This window comes from Semicossyphus pulcher, unplaced genomic scaffold (assembly GCF_022749685.1).
Source record: "Semicossyphus pulcher isolate SPU_LCO1_2020_fin unplaced genomic scaffold, fSemPul1.0.p SCAF_17, whole genome shotgun sequence".
NCBI lineage: Eukaryota > Metazoa > Chordata > Actinopteri > Labriformes > Labridae > Semicossyphus > Semicossyphus pulcher.
The window spans coordinates 28,230,991-28,250,657 of NW_027211681.1; the positions used below are offsets into that span (position 1 = coordinate 28,230,991).

Genomic DNA, 19,667 nt, shown 5'->3' on the forward strand with positions numbered 1-19,667 from the left:
CGCCTGTTTTCTGGCTGCTGTTTAAGGAATTGTCTGACGTTTTGAAGAACATGTAAACAAGTGTAAATACTTGTTGCAGCAAGGGGATGTTTAGCTTAGCTTAGCATACAGACTCTGAACAGGTGGTAACAACCAGCCTGGCGGTATCGGCATATGAAAGCAATTAATGTGTTGTATCTCATCTTTTTTATCTGTTTACGTGTAAAAATGACACAATGGAGCAGTGAAATAGTCCCTGCTGGTTGCATGAGAAGGCGACAGGATTATTGACCAATAAAGCGTAAAAACTAACTTTCTTCTCAGACAGTGACTCAATTTAGCGTGAGTGAAAAAGGACAGTAAACCTGAAGTTAAGGGTAATCAAGCCATATCATGCTAGCTATGTTGGCTGTACTTGTGCTAAGCGGTAACTCCAGGAGCTGAGAAATGAAGAAAACGTGTAAGTGCTAAAGCCTGCAGTTCCTCTGGTGTCCACTTGAGGCTGCCTCCAGCAGTGAGTCAGTCCCCATAGAGCCCCATGTTAAACTTAACAGCAGAAATAAACATGTTTACAGCCTGGTACAAAAAACTGTTTGGGTCTCTATAGCTCATTTCTCTCTTCATGACAAAACTTCAATTCAAAAATCTTTAAAAACTTTGTTTATTGTTGTTTTACAACATTAGGGACATTTTGTGATTTACAGTTTACCTGGTGAACGCTGACATCACCTGCAGCAGGAGGGTTTAGTACCCGGGATGAAGGACCTCAGAGAGTTTCAACATTCAGAGATTGTGCAGTGAACGGCTGTAAGCTGCAGATTTAAGGCATTAATGATATGATGAGAGGTAGAAAAGTCAAGTAGTTCAGGTTCAAGTCTGCAGGTTCAGTGTTTGGCGACGGCTGCAGGAGGGTTCTGAACCTGAGTCCGCCCGTCCAGGATCTGATCCGAGGGCCTGAAGGGAAAGTCGTACAGAGGGACACCCAACGCCTTCAGCTGCTGCTTGGACTCCTGCAGCAGGCCGTCGTGCTCCTGCAGGTCACACGTTTATGTAACGCATACATCGGCTCTCTCAGGACAATAAAGTAAATGCATGAAAACCTTTTAAAGACTGACCTTACAGCCTCGAGCCAAGTCATCCTTTAAGGCACTGATGGTGACGCGTTTAGACTCCAAGGTTTCCTACAGGCAAGAAAAAAACATTCAAACGTTCTGTCGGTCAGCTGATCTGCACATACATGTGCCCACCTGAATGTGTTAGAAATACTTTTACATTTAAATAAGTAGATTTTTCTTTGACTGAAAAAATGTGTCTCTCCACTCTGGTGGGCTGTATGAAGATTCACCTTAACTTTGTTTTACACTAGGACATAATTCACACTTTCACACAAAGTTTTTATAAATATTTGTCTTAAATAGTCTTTTAATGCTTACAGTGAATATTAGATTATTACTGATGCGTGGGGTCAGTTGGGAAAATAAAGTATCGGCGTGATTTTTCAAGTAAACAAAATACAAATATATATTACTTTGTGTTTTTATAATTCATGCATGGAAGGGCTGGACATGGCTGGAATCTGAAGAAGAGTGTACCATCGGCATAAACATGTATGTTAAAGTCTGAGTTGTTTATGTAGACAGTGAATAGTAATGGGCCGAGCACAGAGCCCTGTGGTACACCCACTTTTGGACCCAGGTGGAAATGTGGATCTAAAATCAAACCTCGAGTTTATTCATGGCGCTGCTGGCTGCAGTTTGGTCGACACTGAAGGCAGAGAGTGCAGTGCAGAGCTGGGCATCCTTCTTCTCCAGAGTTTCTGTCAGCGTCGCCAACTTCCTCTCCAGCAACATCTCCTTCAATCCGCACCTCTGCTGAACGTCCAGGATGGCCTCCGTCTGCTTCTTCAGCAGCTCATCGCGCTCCTGCTGAACCTACCAGACGCCAAATCATTAATTTACAGAAGCCTGCCGGGCTGAGTGAAGGTAAAACTTGAGACACGAGCAGGTCACCTTTTCAAAGGCCTGCAGCAGCAGGTCGTGCTCCATGGTGAGATCTCTCAGCTCCTTTTCAATGACCTTCACTCGAGCTCTGGACATCTGTCAGACACAGAATCAGCAGTGTGAGGGAAAGTTCTATTTCTTACGGGTTTAAATGATTGTTAAGTGCCCTCACTGCTTTAAACTTGCATTCTTTCTCATGTCCAGCAGGGGGCAACTCCACTGGTTGCAAAAAGAAGTATAAAACTGTATATCGGGGTGGCCAACCCTGCTCCTGGAGAGCTACCTTCCTGCATGGTTCGGAGAAACCTAAACTATGCAGGAAGGTAGCTCTCCAGGAGCAGGGTTGGCCACCCTTGCCTTGTATATACTTCGTTCCTAATATTTGTACCTAAGTTAAGATTGAGATGTAAACTGTTGTGATGTTTTCTGAACAGTGAACGCACCACCATCTCGGTCTGAGCCTTGTTGTAATCTTCCAGCTGTTTCTTGAGCACGGGCAGCTCCTGTTTGGCCTCCTGCAGAGACTTGATCAGACGTTTGTTCTCCTGCTCCGCTGCTGAAAGCTTTCTCTGCTCCATCGCCAGCTCCTTCTTCACCTCCACGAGTCTTTCCTACCAGACGGCACACACACAATGTGGCACATAAATCCACCTAAAGAAAATGACCTCATTCAAGATTTAAGAATTTTACATGTCAAAGTTTTATTGTTAGAAATGTAGGATCAGTTAGGGGGTAACTGTTCTTACCTGCTGACACCTACAGAAAACATGTCTAAGTGTTTTGTCTTTCTCTTGTGAGTCCTCCCAACTTCAAATCACTGGCGGACTCCATTATTTTGTTTTCAAACCAAACATCTTCCCTTATTTTTGACAGAAAACCATTTGATGTTCTTCAGACTTCAGAGACTTACAAACAAGAAACACAATCTGAGTTTAACCTCCGGATAAAGTTAAACTAAAGGTCAGCTGTGGTGTTTGTGACGTCTCTTACCTTGCACCTCAGCTGCTGAACCTCTTTCTTCTGAGCCTCAGAGTAGCAGAACTCAGCATTGTGGAGAGCATTGTCATGTTCCTTCACCAGAGTCACAATGTAGCTTCTCCACCGGTCCTCCAGCTCCAGGATCTCAGCGCTCTGCTTCTTACCCTCCGCCTCGACCGCCAACTGCATTTTCTGGTGATATTTCACCTCAATGTCTATTTAAAAAAACAGGAGGAAGGTGTTGAGAGAGTTTTTCACTTGAACTCACAAACTGAAGATGTGTTCGTTTACCTCTGATCCTCCTGTCGTAGTCGTTTGTCAGTTCCATTAGCTCCACCTGGTGTTTCTGTTGAGAATCAAAAGGATGACAGGTGTGTAAAAAAACAGGAAACAAAACTGTTGTGTTGTAATAAAACCAGACTCACCAGTTTGAGCTCTTTCATGCAGTTTTCGTTGTGGAGCATCTTCTCCCTGAAGTCCGCCTGCAGGCTGTGCACTCCCCCCCGCAGCCCGAGCTCTGACTCTGTGTGCTGGTTCTGGATCAGCAAGTTCGAGGCGACACCGTCCATCTTCAGCCCAGAGACGGTGTTGTGTTGTTCAGACAGGACGTGCTTCAGCTTTTGCTTGTACACCTGAACGCCAGCAATCACATACACATAACAAATCCAAGAAACAGTCAATGTGATTCGTGCAACATGTAAGATCAGACTGTATTCTAAGTCTGCAGAGAGATAGTTTTGAAAACAGAAACAGCTGTTGCATTGCTTTCCTTGAAGCCACCAGACTCACAGAACACAGGAGACTACTGCTTAGATCCATTGGGTAGTTTGTGTCGTGTGTTACATAACTAATGCGTTGGATCCAATTTAAGCATCCAAAACCCAACAGTCAACCAATATCCCAAAACAAAGGCAGAAGACCATCGTTTCCTCTGTTCCGTAAGGTAAAATAGCTGTTTTGGTCAGTGGAGTCTGGTGGCTTCGAAGAAAGAAATGTATCTGAGCCTGTCAGTGGCAAAAACAGACACTCTATGTGGACATATGTTTATAATCCACAAGGATGATATTGCAGCCATTCCAGCCTGTTTTACTGCTGTTCCAACTTTGTGTATCTATCAGTCATTTAGACCAATAATCTGTAAAAAACTAGGAACCAGATTCAAAAGAACCGGAGCAGCACTGAGAAGCAGTAAACTGGAAGTGTAAAACAAAGTAAATGTATGCACTATGTGTGCGTTTGTGCTTCGGCTCACAGTGATCTCCACTCGGTGCCGCTCCTCCGCCTCCTCCCTCTCCCTGTGTCCGTTCCTCAGCTCGGCCTTCGTCTCCTCCAGGCTCCTCTTGCAGATTTCCCAGAAGGCCTGGATCTTGTCCCTCTCCAGCTGGAAGTAGCTCCTCTCCTCCCGCTCTCTGTCCAGCTCCTCTCTGAGGCGAATGATGTGCTCCTCCAGCTGCCAGGTCACAAGCATGTTTTGTTTGCCCACATGTTGTAGTGTTGAGAAGTCTAATCTGATCACCACTTGGGTATATAATTTAGTTTCCATCATGACACCATGAATACACATCTACTTGCATTTTATTAACCTGTCTATTCATGTCATTAAATTAATTTGTTTTTATTGAATGCTTCTTTAAAAAACTCATTTATCCACGTATTTCCTGTGAGTACATTTTTGCATTAACTTGTATGAAAAGTGTTAAACACATAAAGTCTGATTGATTTTGAAGATGAATTTAACCCTTTGGCTGATGGTGTGATGCAGCTGTGTTGCTGTGTTAGTTTAGAAAAAGGTATTTTGAGTATAGGCAATCGCTTGTGAGTAGCTCTGAAAAGATGCTACCCAAACAACTGGAGCACTATGGCACAGATCTCAGGCTAAAGTTAGCTTAGCATTGACCAGCAGCTCTGACCTGGTCCTTAGACATCTCCTCCGTTGACAGTCCGTCCACCACCGCAGACGTCTTCCCCTTCACAGCCTTCTTTTTGCCTTTAGTTTTCGGTGGCTGGAAAGAAAACACATCAACACTTACACGGTTTAAACAGCATTCCGTTAGTTGGACTAGCTTAGCTAGCTCCTTACGAAGCTGGTATTTTAATGGTGCTAAGCTATCGCATGCTAACCGGACTCCACAACATTCCGGTGATATATCTGTTGATTAATAGAAGAGTTTACTCACCATCCTGCCGGCTCACAAATGTCCGCAGTCACGATAATAAACGCATTCAATTATAGAAAGAGCGAGCTAGACTAGCTGCTTGGCTAACCACATGTAAACACAGGCCGCTGCCATGGCAACATCGGCGTTTTTTTTTTAAATAAATCTTTATTGACACCAATGCGGTCTAGTTCACACCGAAAAGACCAGAGGCGAGGAAAACAGTGAGAACGTTAGCATCTTTTTTCTTTAATAGTTGTAAATTTCTTCTGTCAGTTTAGTTCAAAGTGTGACCTCGAAGCACAAACGTTTTTTAAGTGTTTTATCGTCTTTCGTATTTTATTTACTTGTTTTAATTTAATTTGATTGCACAGGAATCAGCTGATTTAACTGTTGCTGTGTTCTGTAAACCAAATAAATAGTTTCTTTTTCTTTTTTTCTTTTTTTTTTTTTTTTTTTACATCTTACAGCTTTCTCATGTGTGCATAATTTGTTGGTTATTGTGCTGCTCCAAGTCATTGTGGAAAATGATACTGGTTTGATTGGCATTACTGATATTATTACTACATAATAGGATGTTACCAGGAAGTTATACTGTAAGATCACCAGTGAAACATATTTACCACAGTTTTATGTTTATGTTTTTTATGTTTTATTCTTAAATTTCAATTAACTAAGCTTGAGCTCGGGCAGATTTTCTGTAGTTTGACTCCTTTGACTGTACAGTAATTGGTAGTTTGCAAAATGATGCTAATGAAGTAGCTTCTCCAATATTGCACCTGAGAGTCAGCAAAGAAACTTGAAGATAAGATAAGATAGAACTACAAAATTACAGCACAAAAAACAACAACCCAAATAAAAGTGAAATGTCAAATATAAAGTGTATATGGCTTAAATGCAAAGAGACACGGCCTTAGGACAAGATGAAAGGAAATTCTACAAATGACTGAAAGCAGATTTAATAAGCAGGAACAGATGGTGTGAGGGCAATTCTCCTCCTGAAGATAATTTGTGAAGAACAAGCAAACTCAATGTTATGAATCAAGTCTCTTTACTTACATTTTACATGCAGCATGGAGAGAAGTACAGCAGTTCTCTCCCTTGCTGTTACAGTGTTCAAGCTTATATACAACATCAACAACCCCCTACCCCATCCCCACATGGTACTTCACTCAGCCACCTGGCCCTTCATCAGCAAGATCAGATAATCCTTCTCTGCTCTCCAGGGGAACCAGGGGAAACCAGGGTTCACCAAGTCAACGTCATAAAATAAGTTACCCCCTTGATGATCCCTGGAAAATTCCCACAATGGTGTTAACAGTTTCTGTTTCTTTGTTATCACACTCAAGTGTGACAGAAAAAAACGTTGAACTGTGAAACTTTTCCATGACACAGCAACAGTCAGCCCTTATACTGGTCACTGGCACTTCCTGTCTGTGCAGGATTGTGTGCAAAGTAGTACACACACTCCTCCCTGCTGGGCCCTGCAGACTGCAGCTTGTTCACCGTGCTGTACAGATTTGTATCCGTTGGTGTGGAGGGGTTTGGTTTGTCAGCGATGCAGTGATAAGGACTCTCCACGTCAGACTCTCTCCTGGGCTGATGCTCCACAGCTTCGATCTCCTCGTAAATCACCTCCACTGTACTTTTATCAGTGTTTTTCTTTGCTCTCTGTTTTGAGCAGAATCTCAGAGTTAAGACGACCAACGCAGCACCAATAGTAACACCAGCGACAACACCAACAGGGACTTGCCAATAGGCAGAGGATTTCTTGCCCCCTGAGTCTGCCTCATCTTCAACAGGGACCTCCCTCTGTCCTGGTCCAGGGCCAACATTTCCAGCAGTGGGACCCAGCATGTTTGGATCTGTTCCATTAAGTAGATAAACTCGTTTTTCATTACATAAATACATCCTAAAATCTATGTAATTCACTTTTTTTATTATCAGCGACTTATCTGCCAGGGACCCATATTTTTCTTTGTTATATATTTTCTCTACACCATTTATAATGGTGACCAGATCCAATTTTCCACCATCCGGTCCTAAATGTGTCCATGTTATATTTCCCCTCTCCTCAGGACAGGGCAGAGTGGCCATTGTGTTCAGCTGCGCAAAGACTTTGTGAGGTTCTGTGAGGTAAAAAAAACAGAAATAAGTGATAAATATTTGTTAAATGTTGCTGTTAATGATCTTTATTCCTTTGTTGTTTGTTGGCTTCTTAGCTCGTCAAAAAGAAGCGAACAAAGAAAGAAAGAAGAAGAAGAAATACTTTATTAATCCCCAAGGGGAAATTCAATTTTTTCACTGTGTTCTTAAAAACCTGCCACACACACAAAGGCCTGAAATACACACATGCACAAACAGGACTCCATGGACATGCACTAAGCAGTGGGGGATTTAGTGCCTTGCTCAAGGACACCTCGATGGAGCCCAGGAAGGAGCTGGCACCTCTCCAGCTACCAGCCCTTACACCTGCATTATTTCTAACGTCCAACAGAAGGCGAGTCCACTGGTTTTAAATGTACCTTGCGGACCAGAAATGTGATATAGTGTTCGCTAACCCTTCTCTCCTCTGTAGCTCCACCCTCTCATCCAAATATGGTCATTTCTGTCTCTAAAAAAACAAGATGGTGACAGCAAAAATCTCAGTTGAGGCTTTGAAACGATCATTTAGTCATTTGAATTTTGTATTTTGGCCAGCTGTGATGTGAAGTTATTTAATTGTCGCTTTAATTAAGTAAACCACCAAAGGCCGCTGCGAGTCTGTGAACAGCATATGTTCCCCTTCTCCTTACAGTTGTGTGATTCTGTATCCAGCTAAGCTGAGTCAGTGAGTTAAGGTGATAGCAAGTTCAAGTATGAGTACACACCACAGTAACTTGAACCTAAACAGCAGGAGTCAGTGGACTTTAGGACACTAGCTAAAATTAGCGTCCTTATTAATATTACAGTTTATGTGGTTTAGCTAACGAGCTAGCTAGCTGCTGTTCCTCTTCCTCTCATGAAATTGTGGTCGTTTCTTTCTCCATAAAAAACAATGTAACCACATTCGCTTCCTGAAGATCAACTGTGAGGTTCTCTACTCCACAAGCTCTCAGAGGGAAATATTGTCCTTTTGACTTCACTGGATCGTCTCAAAGTTTAGTTACTTTACAAAAGTATATTAAGTAGGGAGCAAATGTGCAACAATTGTGCTTTTAGTTTAATGTATTTATTTCTTTAGAACAGCCATCCAATCCGTTGATCTGTATTTGTTCACTGCAATGACAATAAAGGTTTATCTATTCTATCTAACATAAACAACACAACCGTTAATGCAAGTGAAGCTGAAACGATTTATCAATCGATCAATTAACCTATTGACAGAAAAAACAATAGGTCACTTTAGTGTTGTCTAGTTTTTTCAGCGTTGTTTTTGATTCTATATTCTAACTGTGAAAATCCAAACATGTTAAATCATCTAAATTATTGTTTATGGTCTCTTTACAAATAAATAACATTTTATACATTTCATGTAAAAACTTTTCATGTTCCAGCTTCTTAACTGAGAATATTTGCTGCGTTTGCTTTTTAACGATTACAACATTTTAATGTATTTGCAAACTGTAGAGGTTTGTCTGTTGAAGCAGCAGCCAAAGCCTTCCTCTGTTTTTACAGAGTTGATACCAAAATATTTTGAGCATAAATCCAAATATCTGCTTTATAAATGTGATGTTCAGTTCTCTTTCTTACCAGCGCAGCAGACACAGGAACATCCAGCGAGGAGACAGAGGAGATAGATCAGCTTCATCTCTGCAGCCTGCGACTCTGTTTACTGACGCTCCACTCAAACACAGTTTGCTTTTGAACATAAAGAGGAAGTTCGGACTGATGACGGTTCAGTTTGAAATGGAAACTTGAAAACTTAACTTCAGTCTTCTTCAATCTTCAAGAGAAATCTTTTAACTTTAAGTTGACCTTCCTTAAAAATAATGTTCTCATGCTGCTGTTTAGTTGCTCAACTTTATTCCACACAGTAATATTACAACACATCGTTTTAATCCAGCTACAAAACAAAGTTAATAAAATATATTATTTACAATCTGCAGAGTGTCAGCTGTTTATGGGCTCTGATGCTTCTATGACTTCTTTGTGTTTGTCGGCTGTCCAATCTCTGATAGATCCCCGAACGACGCGGTGGCTGAGCCTCGCTTCGCTGGTTTGGCCTGAAGAAAGACAAAAAACAAGGAACGAAGGCGTTTTCTGTAAAACCCAGCTGAGATGGTGTCGGATAAGGCTTCACTGTTAAATCACAGTTGATGCGTTCAAAGGGGAATTCTTGTATTTTCATACCTGGGCCCTATTTTTAGATACTTGCAGTCTATGTGAGGAATAAGAACAGAAAGTGCACAAATATAGACCTCTGTGTTACAGAGGAAGATGAATTTTTTAACCATCTCTTCAGAGACACCAGACTCCGTTGACAAAAACAGACATTTTACATCACAGATCAAAGGAGATGCTCATCCACTGCTGCACGATCAATTTGTGTTATTGTGTGACTTTTTGTTTTAAACGGTTAGTTTGGCTGAAACCTGATATTTGTTTAACACATAATAACATAAACAAACTAACCGATCAAGGCAGCAGTAGACCAGAAACGTCCACATTCTAGGAGGTAAATGAATGGAGTCTGGTGTGTGTGCAGAGAGCGATGTAACGTCTGTGTGTGGTTAAAACAATCATCTTCCTCTGTAACAAAAAGGTCTATCTCTGTAGGGATCCTTTCTGTCATGTTGTCACACACTGAGAAGAACAATCTGAGCCTGTCAGTGGAAACAACAACAACTTTTAGTGGACGACCTTTGACCCATCAAGGATTATGTTGCAGCCGTTACAGCCTGTTTCACTGCTGCAGGATGAACACATCTACTGGAGACGTTACATAACTTTGAGTACCTTTTAGTAATTTAGACCACAAAATATGTCAAAATAGGGACCATGATTAAAAATACATGTACATCCTTTTGAACCAGCAGAATCAGGTCGTTACACCTGAACACCTGTCGTACCTGTGACTCACGAGGCTTCCAGCCAATCATGTAGAGGATCTCGAAGGTGGCGGGGATGGACCCGTCCTCGTACATCTCTGAAACAATTTCAAACAAACAAGGTAACACCACAAAGCACATCACCAACAGCCAATGAGAAATCAGAGCGTAATTAAAGGAACAGTTTCCTGTTTGTTTTCAACGCTTGTTGTTTTAGCAAGTAGTACATTTACATAACTCCTTCTCCACTGTGGTAAAACTACTTTTACTTTTGTACAAGATGTGAGTTCTTGTTACAACACTGAAAACTGATATCGATGTGTGACACTGCTAATAAAATATGTTTCTTTATCCAGCTTCAACAGGAAACTGTGTGGTCGAACATGTTAACCCATTAATTGGTCACTTTGATGAGAGTTACCCAAACTTCCCCCACTTTCTGCTCTGAACTCTGGCTGTGTGTTAACGCTTGCAGCTCGTGTCAGAGAAAGAGGAAGTTTTAAACCAGCGGAGTCCAAACTCTGAGGACGGAACCATGTTTATTTCAGGCTCGTCCTGATGTGTCAGAGGCGGTAACGATGAACACAAGGCAGCAGATCGAGTTTAAAAAAGGAAATATGAGAACACGGGAAACAGAAGTATCTGACGTGTCAACCCAATAAAACAAATGTCGAAACTATCTTTTTATATATTACAGCTTTCTCGGGAGTGCATTATTTATTGATTATTGTGCTGCTCCATTTCATTATGGAAAATAACACTAAGGTCTGATTGGCATTACTGACGACATGATAAGATGTTACCAGGAAGTTATACTGTTAGACCATCAGTGAAACATATTAACCACAGTTTGTATGTTCATGTTTTCTATGTTTGATTCTTACAGTTTTATTATTAAAGCTAAGCGTGAATAAAGAAAATATCAATATATCATAAGTATTGATTATTGATACTCATCGACAAACTTTTAGACAAGTTTTTGCAATAATGGGCTCAGCACTGTATATTATATATCACACATGCATCTTAAATTACAAAGCAGTTTCAGCTGTTGAACTGTAGTTTGATTCCGGTCACCGTGCAGTAATCGGAAGTTTGCAAAGTGATGCTAATAAAGTAGCTTCCCCAGTCTGTGCTTTAAAGTCAGTAAAGAAAACTGAAGATAAAATATGACAGAACTTTATTAATCCCGAGGGACACTCTAGTGCCAGATTGCTCCAAAATTACACTTTATTAATTACAACAAGTTACAAAAGTTTTTGGAATAAAACAAAGAAATGATGAACTTCTACAAATGATTTCAGCAGGTTTAATGAAATGGCAACAGAAACAAAACTTCTAAAACGAAGGTTTTATTCGACACAAAGACACAAAACTTTTCCATGACACAGCAACAGTCAGCCCTTATACTGAAAGGTCATTCCTAACTGTCACTTCCTGTAGACGGCAGCTTGTTCGCCGTGCTGTACAGGTCATTGTCTGTTGGTGTGTGGGTGACGACGACGCTGAAGTTAGCTTCCAATTCGGCACTTAAGGGGAAAGTTAAAGAAAGATAAATCTTTTAACTTTAAGTTGACCTTCCTTAAAAATAATGTTCTCATGCTGCTGTTTAGTTGCTCAACTTTATTCCACACAGTAATATTACAACACATCGTTTTAATCCAGCTACAAAACAAAGTTGTTTAAATAAAACATATTATTTACAATCTGCAGAGTGTCAGCTGTTTATGGGCTCTGATGCTTCTATGACTTCTTTGTGTTTGTCGGCTGTCCGATCTTTGATAGATCCCCGAACGACGCGGTGGCTGAGCCTCGCTTCGCTGGTTTAGCCTGAAGAAAGACAAAAAACAAGGAACGAAGGCGTTTTCTGTAAAACCCAGCTGAGATGGTGTCGGATAAGGCTTCACTGTTAAATCACAGTTGATGCGTTCAAAGGGGAATTCTTGTATTTTCATACCTGGGCCCTATTTTTAGATACTTGCAGTCTATGTGAGGAATAAGAACAGAAAGTGCACAAATATAGACCTCTGTGTTACAGAGGAAGATGAATTTTTTAACCATCTCTTCAGAGACACCAGACACATCACAGATCAAAGGAGATGCTCATCCACTGCTGCACGATCGATTTGTGTTATTGTGTGACTTTTTTGTTACATGGTTAATTTGGCTCGAACACAATATTTGTTTAATGCACAATAACATAAAAAAACTAACTGATCACCGCAGCAGTAGACCAGAAACATCCACATTCTGAGAATTAAAATCACTATTTTTATCCATGGAGTCTGGTGTGTCTGCAGAGAGCGATGTAACATCTGCTTGTGGTTAAAAAAAACATCTTCCTCTGTAACAAAAAGGTCTATCTCTGTAGGAACACTTGTACATCCCTTTGAACCAGCAGAATCAGGTCGTTACACCTGAACACCTGTCGTACCTGTGACTCATGAGGCTTCCAGCCAATCATGTAGAGGATCTCGAAGGTGGCAGGGATGGACCCGTCCTCGTTACCGTACATCTCTGAAACAATTTCAAACAAACAGTATTTTGAGTATTTTAATTCACTCAGATATTCGTCACATCTGCTGCAAAACCCCCTGCAAAATCAGTTTTGGTATCAGTCTCAAAAATCGACACATTTGGACACAACTTTAAACCTCAAGCCTGATTATATGTTAGAAACTCTTTTTCTTTCAGCTGTTGAAGCCGCAGAGCTTCTGTGCTCTCATGTAACTTTAAGTATAACAGTGAAACACTTTGCTCTTTACAGACGTACCTTTATAAATAGCTCCTGCTGCTAATATGGTGTCTCTGTGCAACAGTGATCTCCTGTTCCACGCACAGTTACTCTCACCCATACCTGCAGAACGAGGACATCGAAGCTCATCAAGGAGAAAAGCTGCCAGATTAGATTTACATAAAACAATCATCTAAGCTTCTTAAAGGTAGAGACGTGTTGGAGGACTCTAAGCTGTACAAGTGTACCCAATAAAATGGCACCTCAGTAGAGTGTTAGAAAGTAAGATGGTTTTTTTAAACCATCTCTCCAAAGCCACCAGACTCCATTGACAAAAACAGCCATTTTACATCACAGAACAAAGGAGCTTTTAGTCTCCTGCTGCATGATTCATTATTATTATTATGTTATTGTGTGACTTTGTTGTTTCAAATGTTCAGCTGGGATCCAACACAATGTTTGTTTAACACACAATAACACAAACAATCTAACCGATCGAGGCAGCAGCCGACCAGAAACTGTCTTATTCTGCAAGTTAAAATTTGTGTTTTTGTCAATGGAGTCTGGTGTCTTTGAAGAGAGTGATGTAACAGCTGTTTCTGGTTAAAAATTGTCTCTCAGCCACATATTGAGTAGTTCTTGTACCTTGTAAATCCGTCATGACTTCAATGATTCCTGGATAATGAACCTGAACATCGTCGATGTCCTGAAACAGAGACGAACAGGAAGTGTGAGAAAAATATAGCAAAGGATGCATCATTCATTCATGATATTAGATTGTTTTTATAGTTGCATGTTTGTAATTAAAGTCTATCCATCCATCATCTAAACCGCTGGAGCCTGTCCCAGCTGTCATTGGGCGAGAGGCGGGGTTACACCTGGACAGGTCGCCTGTCAATCACAGGGCTGACACACAGAGACAGACAACCTTACACACTCACACTCACACCTACGGGAGATTTAGAGTCACCAGTGAACCTAACGAGCATGTCTTTGGACTGTGGGAGGAAGCCGGAGTACCCGGAGGGAACCCACGCATGCACGGGGAGAACATGCAGACTCCACACAGAAAGGCCCACTACGTCTGAACCGGGATTCCAACCAGGAACCTTCTAGCTGTGAGGCAACAGTGCTAACCACTGCACCACCTTGCCGCCTAAATCATTACAAATACATTCAAATGTTTTAAATAATGGGGCTTTTTGAGGAGCATGAAACTGATACTGTGAGGTAAATGCAGTGGAGTAAAAGTGGCATGAAAGAAAAGATTTACAGGAACCTGAAATTTAATCGGGTACTTGAGTAAAACTACTCCAGTATGTGTGTCGTTTCTCACCACAGTGAGCATAGTGAAGCCGGCCTGGCCCAGCAGGTTGCCCAGGTCGGTGACGGCCGTGTAGGGGGAGACGTGGGGGGAGAATCCTCCCTCCCTCTCCGTCTCTGCCAGCTGGAGGGAGCAGCGCAGCTCGTACAGGGTCTCCCCGCCCACCATCGCCCCGATGAACACCCCGTCCGGCTTCAGCACCTGGTGGATCTGAGGAGGACAGATTAACCAGTCAGCGTATGAAAACAGGTAATATCTCTGGTGTAAACAGGTGGGTTAACCCCGTCTGTTTATAAGCAGACTAAACAATGGAGATTATAACACTCTTCAGAAGTCAAGAGATGCTGGAGTTCATTGAGAATGTTCCAAGTAAAAAATGTAAAAGTTCGTATTGTCATTTAAAAGCTTCCTCTAAAGGTCCATTTTGGGGTCAAGTCCAGTTTAACAAAAGGAGAAGCAGGAAGAAAGATAATCACCACAGATAAATGACGAACAGGTGACTAACTGTTGCAGAGACTTATTTTAGAAGAAACTTTGACTTCCTGCGTGCGCTCATGAGGAGGCAAACAGTCACTCACTCACCTGCTTGAGCGCTCCAGGCAGGTCATTTATCCAGTGCAGACTGACGGAGGAGAGAGAACAAAAAGTGAGAATGAATACACACACAAAAATACATTTGTTTTGTTTTTAACCATGGGAGTATTTTTACATTTCGGGGTCTAAAAGATACAAACAAACCACAACAGAAAAAAAGAACTGCTGGCGGAGTGCTGGCGGCTTCAGAAGGTCAAAGAATGAAAAGCTTGCAGGTCAGTTTCCTCTGCAGCCTCCTGACGTCGTGTGAGACGAAGATCTCGGACACATCAGGCGACGCTCAGCTCTTAGTCCGTGTGGAAACTTTATCATGACTAATGTTAAAGTGGGAAATGCAGCACTCTGTTTAAAGAGTTACATTTCTATGTTATAGATCCAGAAAAAATATAACAGGTTTTCATCGTCTATAATGATCCAACTTTGGAAAACTGGAACTAATGTAAAGAGCATACAGTCTATGATGAAACAAACTTTATTATACACGGAGGCATTCTGCTCATTCTGGCAATAAACTCTAATAAATATATTTACATGCAGCTATGATATGTATGGGTAACTCCTCAGTAGTGACAGATGTGCAACTGTAAAAATGCAACAAAACATTAACACCATCAGGTTTGAGGGTTCGATTCCCTGTGCGGCGCAGTGGAGGTCAGCTTCAGGGGCAAAAGAATGAACAAGAAGTAACATCAATTGTTCCAGTAATTCTACCACAACAAATATTCTCATGTTAGCTTCTTGAAGGAGAGTTTTTTTTTTAACTTTGGCCATATTTTTAACATATTTTGTGGTTTTGATAACAAACACAAACAAACAGTGTGTGAACGTCTCCAGTAGATGTGTTCATCCTGCAGCAGTGAAACAGGCTGTAATGGCTGCAACATAATCCTTGATGGGTCAAAGGTCGTCCTCTAAAAGTTCTTGTTGTTTCCACTGACAGGCTCAGATTGTTCTTCTAAGTGTGTGACAACATGACAGAAAGGATCCCTACAGAGATAGACCTTTTTGTTACAGAGGAAGATGATTGTTTTAACCACACACAGACGTTACATCGCTCTCTGCAGACACACCAGACTCCATTCAGAAAAACACTGATTGGCCGAAAGTCAACATTATTTATTGTTTTAGCATCAAAAAAGGTCTTTTTCTAAAAACTAACCAAACTGCAGCCCTTTCACAACTTTAACCACATATTTTAAACAGAGTTTGGTTAGGTTCATTAAAGGATAAAGGTTTGGTGCTTAAACAATTAGTTAACTTTGTTTCTGGGGATAGACACTAATAGTAAAAGAATATTTTAGACCTTTTCGTTAAACAATAAAATGCTTTTTATAAACGGAAACAGCCATTATAGCGCTCTCTTCAAAGCCACCAGACTCCATTGAAAAAAACAGTAATTTAACCTCACAGAACACAGGAGCTGGTTGTCTACAGCTGCATCAAAACGTTAGTTTATTTCTGTATTACTGTGTGGCACATATGTTGTGTTGGATCTAAACTAACCACTTTAAACACAGAGGTCACAGAGAAACAATGAAGCGGTAGAACAGAAGCTCTGCTGTTCTGCGAGGTAATTATGTTCTTTCTCAATGGAGTTTGGTGGCTTTGAACCTTATGTGCTCTTCCTATGCTGTTTTTAACAGTTCAGAAAAATAAAAATAAAATAAGGAACAGCAGGATGAGACGTTGGGTTGTGGGAAACTTGCATGAATATTTTCAACCTTTATTTCTGCTGCTTTATAGACAAAGTAATTGATTAATCAGAAATAATTATTTGATTAAACTTGTAGCATCCCTATTTGGATTAAAGTTAGATGTTAACAGATTGCTGCTGTTGCAGAAAGGTAGCACTTATAATATCTACTTTACAGAATTAATTGCTGGCCAACTTCAGTGAGGACGAGTTAGCAGACCCCAACCTGCCCACATGGTGAACTGTGTTGAGAGCAGCAATCGAGACAATACAACATAAAAGTGTGGAAGACGAAACAACATGTGTAAAGTTAGCGTTTATAGTTTGGATGTTTTTCAGTGAATATAAAACAGTCAAGTGTTGGCACCATCTTTTGGCAGGAGACGATACACTGTATGTAACATATTAATCACCTCAAGCTGCTCACCACCAGGTCGAACGTGTTCTCTTTAAACGGCAGAAACTCCTCGTCGGACAGAACGCAGTGAGTCGGGATCTCCGTCTGTCTTTTGTGTTTCTGCAGACCCACAAATACATTCACATCAGCATTGTGTCTGCATATAAGTGACTTTAAAGACGTAACAAGCTTCTGAAACTCTACAGGCGAGATATACACCTATCACCATGTTCACATGGCGGCCATTTTTCTTCTAACATCAGGCTCAGGTCGGGAAGCTACTATGCTATCATCCGGCCTTACAAACAAGGTGTATCTCTGTGACCATTTAACTGCTTCCTGATTGATAAGGACCTTTAAAGACAATAGACAGTAACATTCTTTAGCTGTTGTCTAGCAGTAGCTGATGAGTTACCAAATGTTACTTTAGGGATGTAAACTTTTGGCTAGCAAAAAACAAGCTTTAAACTATATCTGACTTCACAGAGTGTCTTATAGAACAACCGAAGGCTGAACAAGACTTTTTTTTAGGTTGCTTTGGTAGTGACTCGTCAATCACAGGTAGCCTTGCCCTAACCCCTCCCCTCTCTCTGGTCTGTGTGACTCTCAATGGGACTAAATGAACATCATGTTCTGTTGAAGAAGACTTGAAACTAGAGACTGAGACCATAAACTCATTAGGAACATGTTTACTGAGGGAATAAGTCAGGAGAGGAGGAGGAGCATTTTCTCATAGACTTCTATTTAAAAACCAGTGGAGTCGCCCCCTGCTGGACATCAGAGGGAATGTAGGTTTAAAGCACTTTTTTATGATTTGTTTAAACACTCACCAAAGCTCTCTCCGAGACGTCTGTCAGGCACAAACGCTCCACAACATCCTGAAACACCAACAGGTAAATGTTATCTGTGGCTGAATGTAAAATCCTTTGAGTCAATCGATGAGATTATTTCGGCCTCTTAAGACAGTTTGACAGATCAACTTTTGATGTAAAAACCCCACATGTACAGACTGTACCTTGCTTAAATGCTCTGCAATGTGACTTTTTCCACCGCCGATGTCCAGAGCCAGAGGGAACGTCCTGAGAGGAAGAGGAGACAAAGTTTGAGGAGAAGAACGGAACAGCAAACATGTTTAGGAAGTGTGAGTCATTTTAAACCCACCTCGCAATGTCATAGACCCGATCTGCCACCCGGCTGCCGACCTGGGATGCAACACAACAAAAAATAAACTTATTTTGATGAGATATTTTAAATTGTTATGGTTAAAGTAGAAATAATAAAGTAGCTGCAGGAGTTCATCTTCTCTGTCTATTTAATATTTAAAAATAAAACACCTCAGTGAAGTTAAACCCTGTGTAAGCACCAGACAAGTACATTGTCCAATAATATGAACTATAGTTTGGACTAAACTTAATTTCTTCATCATTTTTAATCATCCCAAATTTTCCAAAGCAAAACACATAATTTCAACCCCACAAAGATCTTGGTCAGAGTGCACAAACACATGTATTTAATAAGTAATGATCAGTTTATGCAAACAAAAGCAATTCAATTAAATAAAACAATTAAATCACTTTGGTGTTTGCTGAATTTATTGTAAAACTATAAGCTTCAATATACAGAAGTAAATATTTGAATTGAGGTTGAAGATTGTTTTCAATTAATAAATCTCAGCTTTGTGGGGTTTTTTTGCATATTATCTTTTTTACATCAAAAAATGATTCACAAGATCACTGAGCAAAAATACTCACTACATATATATAAAGACATAATATAGTGTAATGTTTATTTTTATCTTTCCTGTCACTTTTTTCTTGATAAGAGCAATTTAAAAATATTTAAATGGGCAAAATCATACAGAATAAAAGCAATCTTCATTATAACCATAGATTGTAAAAATAGATTAGAACTAATAAATGCTATAATAATAATAATTACACCTTAAGAGAAAAATGTTTGTTTTGGTTTTAAAGAACTAAGAAATATAATTGATCATAAAAACTTCCACAATGATTAAGCAGATGTTTCCAAACTTAAGATAATTAGGCAAAATGCATGTATTAGTTGCCAATTAATTTTATGTCAATTATTTTATTGATACATTTATGTTAGGTAGTTTAATTAAATAATTAAATAAAATCAAAATGTCATTTTTTAATATAAATTCTTCATATGTTTTTGAGCAAAAAAACTTTAAAGATGTCAGCGTGTTAGATAAACATGTCAAAAGTACAATATTTCCCTGTGTGATGTAGTGGAGGAGAAGTAGAAAGTAAAGTATCCAACATATAAGTACAGTATTGAGTAGTGCTTGAAGCTCGTACCTCGTTCCTCAGGTAGTCGTAGTGATGTCCGTCCTGCAGAGAAGCTGCCCAGTTCTTCTGCCTCTTCTTCATCTCCCTGTTGAACACATTCATGGCTCCCCGGCCTGACAGCGACCTGAGCCCGGCCTGGAGTCCGCAGCAGGAGGGCATGATCCGGCACCAGCTGCCTGGGCAGGCTGCGGGAGCGGAGCCGGCGTAGTGCAGCCTCTGCAGGATTCTCCGGCTCACTCCGCTGCTCATGGTGCTGCTTTAAAAAGCAAATCAGCTCGTTGGGTGTGATTTAAAGCAGGAGAAGTGTAAACATTAGTGCATTGTACAACATCTGTGCTGCTGACTTCTTCCTGTCCTCCACTGTGGTGACCTCTCGGGAGAGGAGCAGGGAAAATGTGGAACTGGATTCTCTTAGGCTCATACTTAGATTACAACAAACATATTGAGTCCTGAGTTCATCGACAAAA

At 40.6% G+C, this 19,667-nt stretch overlaps 2 protein-coding genes across 3 annotated transcripts; both read right to left on the reverse strand.

Moving 5' to 3' along the window:
* Positions 1–669: 669 nt before the first annotated feature.
* LOC138595100 (dynein regulatory complex subunit 4-like) lies at positions 670–5,225 on the reverse strand. The gene is made up of 11 exons (XM_069666423.1): positions 5,135–5,225; positions 4,868–4,960; positions 4,210–4,407; positions 3,383–3,589; positions 3,249–3,303; positions 2,970–3,172; positions 2,423–2,590; positions 1,989–2,075; positions 1,701–1,910; positions 1,095–1,160; positions 670–1,010 (listed from the first exon to the last, which is right to left on the reverse strand). Exons 1-11 carry the CDS (start codon positions 5,135–5,137, stop codon positions 864–866), a joined length of 1,437 nt encoding a protein of 478 aa, XP_069522524.1. The 5' UTR covers positions 5,138–5,225; the 3' UTR covers positions 670–863.
* A 6,113-nt stretch (positions 5,226–11,338) lies between these two features.
* On the reverse strand, positions 11,339–19,544 carry ndufaf5 (NADH:ubiquinone oxidoreductase complex assembly factor 5). 2 transcript variants are annotated; one of them, XM_069666017.1, is made up of 12 exons: positions 19,210–19,544; positions 18,047–18,087; positions 17,901–17,964; positions 17,716–17,763; positions 16,902–17,005; positions 14,784–14,823; positions 14,214–14,411; positions 13,523–13,583; positions 12,917–13,000; positions 12,578–12,660; positions 11,848–11,973; positions 11,339–11,672 (listed from the first exon to the last, which is right to left on the reverse strand). In XM_069666017.1, the coding sequence occupies exons 1-11, from the start codon at positions 19,447–19,449 to the stop codon at positions 11,887–11,889; spliced, it is 1,050 nt and encodes a 349-aa protein (XP_069522118.1). In that variant the 5' UTR covers positions 19,450–19,544; the 3' UTR covers positions 11,339–11,672; positions 11,848–11,886. The 2 variants fall into 2 exon arrangements, with proteins under 2 accessions (XP_069522118.1, XP_069522117.1); XM_069666016.1 differs by having other exon boundaries at positions 11,339–11,973.
* Positions 19,545–19,667: the final 123 nt, after the last annotated feature.